Source organism: Carlito syrichta, unplaced genomic scaffold, assembly GCF_000164805.1.
Source record: "Carlito syrichta isolate Samal-C Ts95f unplaced genomic scaffold, Tarsius_syrichta-2.0.1 Scaffold304639, whole genome shotgun sequence".
NCBI classification, from domain to species: domain Eukaryota; kingdom Metazoa; phylum Chordata; class Mammalia; order Primates; family Tarsiidae; genus Carlito; species Carlito syrichta.
In genome coordinates, this window is record NW_007248735.1 from 153,202 (window position 1) to 158,368 (window position 5,167).

General features: G+C 45.3%; 1 protein-coding gene across 11 annotated transcripts in view; it reads right to left on the minus strand.

Moving 5' to 3' along the window:
• Positions 1-5,167, minus strand: part of TPM3 (tropomyosin 3) — a 35,650-nt gene that overhangs the window by 20,046 nt on the left and 10,437 nt on the right. For 9 of the 11 annotated variants that reach the window (XM_021713634.1, XM_021713635.1, XM_021713636.1 and 6 more), the window contains one exon: positions 253-386. The exons of 1 other annotated variant lie outside the window; for it this stretch is intronic. In XM_021713634.1, the coding sequence (XP_021569309.1) occupies positions 253-386 (134 nt within the window). Of the gene's footprint in view, positions 1-252; positions 387-2,626; positions 2,737-5,167 lie in introns of those variants that run through there. One more of the 11 variants, XM_021713638.1, reaches the window with a different exon arrangement.

Here is a 5,167-nt window from a genome sequence, read left to right on the forward strand (position 1 = left end):
AAAAAAAAAAAAAAAAATTAGCCAGGTGTGGTGGCTCACGCCTGCAGTTCCAACTACTTGGAAGGCTGAGGCAGAAGGATTGCCTGAGCCTAGCAGGTTGAGACTGTGGTGGCCATTAGCGTGCTGCACTCCAGCCTGGGCTACAGAGACTCCAACTCAAAAAAACAAAAAAACAGGTCTATAAAGACGTCTTTATCAGAGCCATTACTAACTTCTTTTGAAATCCACACTCCATAAGGCTCCCCTACACACCTCTCGCTCTCATCAGCAGCTTTTTCTGCTTCTTCCAGCTTTTGCAGGGCAGTGGCCAGGCGCTCCTGAGCACGGTCCAGCTCCTCTTCGACCAGCTGGATCCTACGGTTCAAGGAGGCCACCTCAGCCTCAGCCTGCATTTGAAGGAAAGAATGGAAAACGGAAGCAGAGGCATGGTGAAAAGAAGAAATAACTATGACAGTAAGATTGGGGTTAATTGCCAGTCTAATGGGGTACAACTTGTCTTAGTTAAGATGCTAAAAGATCTAGCAGGAATAATTATATGAATATTTCCTCCCTTCCCATTAACGAATTCCCATATGTTCCACAGGAAGTGTTTTAAAACTCAGTTCCTTGCCCAGCCCAGTGACAGTTAGTACCACCTCCTTTCTGGACTCAGTTCAAATTCCTGAACACAAGAGTCAGAAAAGGTAGTCAACAAAGGGTTCCTTCTGTCTGAACTCCAGCTTGGAGGTGTGTCTCAGCAACTTTTTTTTTAAACTTTAATTTTTAGAGACAGATCTCCCTCTGTAGCCCAGGCTGGAGTGCAGTGGAATAATCATAGCTCACTATAGCCTGGAACTCTCAGGCTCAAGTGATCCTCCCACCTCAGCATCCCAAGAAGTTGGGACTACAGGCATGCACTACCATGCCTGGCTAATCCATTAAAAAAAATTTTTTTTTGAGATGTCACTATGTTTCCCTATCCTGGTCTTGAACTTCTGGCCTCAAGCAATCCTCCCACTTCAGCCTCCCAAAATGCTGAGACTACAGGCATGAACCACAGCATCCAGCCTGCAACTTTGTTTTAAGTGTCTCATAAAGTGAAAAAATAAGGTATCTTTTTTTTTTTTTTTGAGTTGGAGTCTCACTCTGTCACCCAGACTGGAGTGCAGTGGCCGCTCCTGGCCACCGCAGCCTCGACCTGCTGGGGTCTGGCGATCCTGCCGAGTAGCTGGAACTATAGGCGCGCGCTACCACGCCCGGCTCGCAAGGTTTCTTAAAGAGGGAATTTTGTATTACCTATTAATTGTTACCTAATTCAAGTTGTTAACCCTCTGATCATCTTGCCCACCCTAATACATCAGGAATATAACTAGCTAAGGGAATGTCTTTCAGAATAGCCTTCCGGAAAGCAAAAGAATGGAACATTGGGAAACCTACCCTCCATCCATTTTTTAAAGTTGACAACAAAGAGCTGCTTCTGGCTAAAATCATCTGCTTTGATGGCAGATGAGAATGTTATGCCCACCACCATTCCTCCAAATTTCAGAACTGTGTCCTATCTATTCCTCTACCTGTCCCCTTAACCTCAACTAATACAGCTTATAACAATTCTTTCCCTGGCCTCCACACAATAAACTACAGGCTAGAGTTCAAGTAACCCATGCTCCCTCTCTGGCAATGGAATAAGAAACAAGGAGGCAAGCCGGGCTCGGTGGCTCAGCCTGTAATCCCGTGCCTTTGGGAGGCTGAGGTGAGTGGATTGCCTGAGCCCGTGGGTTCGAGACCCGACTGGGCAGCAAGACCTCATCTCTACAATAAATCAAAAAAATCAGCCGGGCGTGGTAGTGCATGCCTGTAATTCCGGCTACCCGGAAGGCTGAGGCGGAAGGATCACCGGAGCCCAGCAGGTTGAGGTTGCGGTGGCCGGGAGCAGCCACTGCACTCCAGCCTGGGCGACAGAGTGAGACTCCAACTCAGAAAAAAAAGAAACAAGGAGGCAGTCTGCATGTGGATAAATTCTAATGGGAGGAAAACTTCCTTCCTATGACTGCTGTCCTCTTATCCCCACACCTTTACTGGTGGCAGGCACGCTGACTACCACAGCCATACAAGAATTTAATCTGTCTTGCACACCACCCAGTTCAGATGCTTATCCAAGTGCTGGGTAAACATGATCTCTCTTCTACAAGCCCAGATTGTGCCTGAATTCTATTACCCTGATTTCCTCCTGGCAGGCAGGGGTGGGCAGCTATAGAAACAATCTGGGCCACCAGCCCCTATGAGGGATATAACCCGAAAAAATCCTGCTAACAATCAGGATTAGCACCAAAAAAATTCCACGTACAAACATGGGAGGTTCAAGGACTAGAAGGGGAACAAAGGGCTGGGGCTACAAATCCAGCCACCAGGATACAGGAAGAGAAAATCAAGAAGTCAACATAAGCTGAAATTACTAAGAAACTATTTGTGTCTCTCTACTACCAAAAACATCAAAGACAAGCATTCTCTGGTTCTGTCTCTTCCAGGAAAACAGATGCCCCCTAGGACAACATGCATTTTTCTTCACAAACCCAGCAAGGCCAACCAGTCAAGAGCAAGTCAGGCCATCAGGCAAAAACTATGAGACACTGCCAGTACAATGATTTACCCCCTTTCAGATGAAATATGGAATTAGATTTGGAGGAAGCTCAGGAAATGTTAAGTCCCTATCCAGCTCACCAGTTGTTACCCAAACTGGAATAGACGATAACAGGCTATGGGGCGGGGGTGTACAGTTTCCACAGCAACAAGCTGGCTCGGGCAGTTTCTCCCACAAATCAGCATTTACAATAGAATTCTTTGCAAGGCTGAAAAGGGAGGAGGAGAAAACACATCTTGGTGCCCTGACAAGAGCATGCGCACATGAGCCAGCTTGTACCAAAAGCAGAACCTAAGATGGGAGTCCTAGCCAAAGCTTCAAAGACCCCCAGAGGGTGGGAAGCTGGGCGGGGGGAAGAGAGGGAGGAAGTGTGTGTGGGGGGGAGATGGGACATCTCTGTTCTTTTTTTTCTCCTCCCACAGAGGATCTGTTCCCTTTATGATGAAACAAAGCCGACAGAATCAAGATCTGATACTCTGTTTAAAGGAATAAGGCAATCTGACTTTCCCCTCAAGCCAGAGTCTATGCACAAACCCTAACTCTTTCAGGTCAAATAACTGTAGTATCAAGAAATTGAACAGGCCTATTTTTTGCAGACTAGACACACATGGCCCTGGGAAACATTAAGCTTTGCACCTTCCTTATCATCCTAGGTTTTAGTATGCCCACCCAGTCTTTCAGCCTGCTGACCTCTGCCCAGCTTGAAGGATATACGGTACTCTGAGTTCCTTCCCTTCAGGTAATAATAGGATTCTCCACTGCCCTGGTAGCAAAGATCCCTGGGGTGGGGGCTGGGAGTAGAATGCAGCAGTAATTTGGTCACATTCTAGAATATGGCTGACAACAGTTTCAGCTGAGAAATGCTACCATCCTCCAATCCAAAGAGATTCCCAAGTATGCCACACCCCTCAAGGCAAGAAACTGACAGGGTGCTGGTGCTCACAGGCAGAACAGGGCCAAGGACAGAAGGGGATTAGCCTAAATCTGGCATTCTGCCACACTGGGGTTTCTCTTTTTGGATAAAAGCCACAGATGAAATTAAAATGAAATGGTATTAGAAAAGTTAGGCCTGAGCCTTGTGAATAAAGGACTGCTTGAGTTCACTGTGCTCACAAACTCATCTACCCAGGAAGATACCTGTCCTTGAGGAATTTAAATTTCGCCAAGGGGGAGGTCAATTGGAAGGGAGTAGAGCTTTCTGCCCCAGTGTAAACATACGTGGAGCCTAAGCAGAGGCACTCAGAGCAAAGGGCTATTTGCTTCTCCCCAGTAAGTACATGTTCTAGTATGGGGGAAAGAGAAAAGTAAGCTCAGGAAAGCAAATATAAACCAAAGAATGGTGATCAAGCCTGTTGCTTAGTCCATTAGACCCCACTAATAGGAGAGAACCACACATTCTAACCCCTCCAAGAGACTAGGAATTTGGGATTAAGGTCAGAATCAAAACGCCAATCAAAGTCCCCTCATTCCCTCAATAGTACTAAGTTTTATAGACCAGAAAAAAATCAAAAAGAAAAATATATGGGGAAGTTAGGAGGTAGGTATTAAAAAACAGTACAGTGAATGTACATTTTATTTTAAAATGGTTACAACAGCCGAAGGTATTGGCTCATGTTTGTAATCCCAGCACTTTGGGAGGTGGAGGCAAGAGGACTGCCTGAACCCACCGGTTCGAGATGGGGAGACCTCATCTCTCCAATAAATCAAAAAATTAGCCGGGCGTGGTGGTGCACACCTGTAGTTCCAACTACTTGGAAGGCTGAAGTGGAAAGATTGCCTGAGCCTAGCAGCTGCAGTGGTTCTGAGTGTGCCACTGCACTCCAGCCTGGGCAACTGAGTAAGACTCCAACTCAAAAAAAAAAAGAAAAAAAAAAAAAGTTACAACAGTAAATTTTATGTTACATATATTTTTACCACCACCAAAAAGAGATAAGAAAAAAAAACTGCACTTAAATACTATGTTGCCATCTGTTTACATGTAGAGGGATGCACAAAGAAAACACAAAACTGAAAGTGGATTTGACAAGGGGCTACATTATGAAAGGTTAATTTCCAGGCCAAGAGCAGAAAAGAAAGACCAATCATAAAACAACTCCAGCTGCTCACAATGGGAATATTACCAAAAATAATTATATGACAATCCCGCTGACAGCATGTGATAGCATCAGAGAATGCAGTTTCCAGCTCCAGGAGAGAAGCCTGCAAAACTCACATTCCTGAATGCTCTAAGAGGATAACAGGTAGCCCAAGCCACCCCTCCCTTCCCACAGGTGTTTCTTCCTCAGTAGAGGTCAAAGTTCACTAGTGCAGAAAGTCAAAAGATTAGGCTTCCTCAAGCTAAAGAGTAGAAGATACTGGTTTCATCAATATTTAACTATCACCTTACTTCCTCATTCTGAGGACTTCCTCACTAGACCTCAGCTCAATAAGCAAATATGGCAGGCTTTGAGCAAGAAAGCAACTTAATATCTACCACCCCAGAGTCACCAAGAGTGGAAAAAAAAAAAGAGCTGGATTTCCCTACAAGGAAAATTACCAAATCTTGGGATA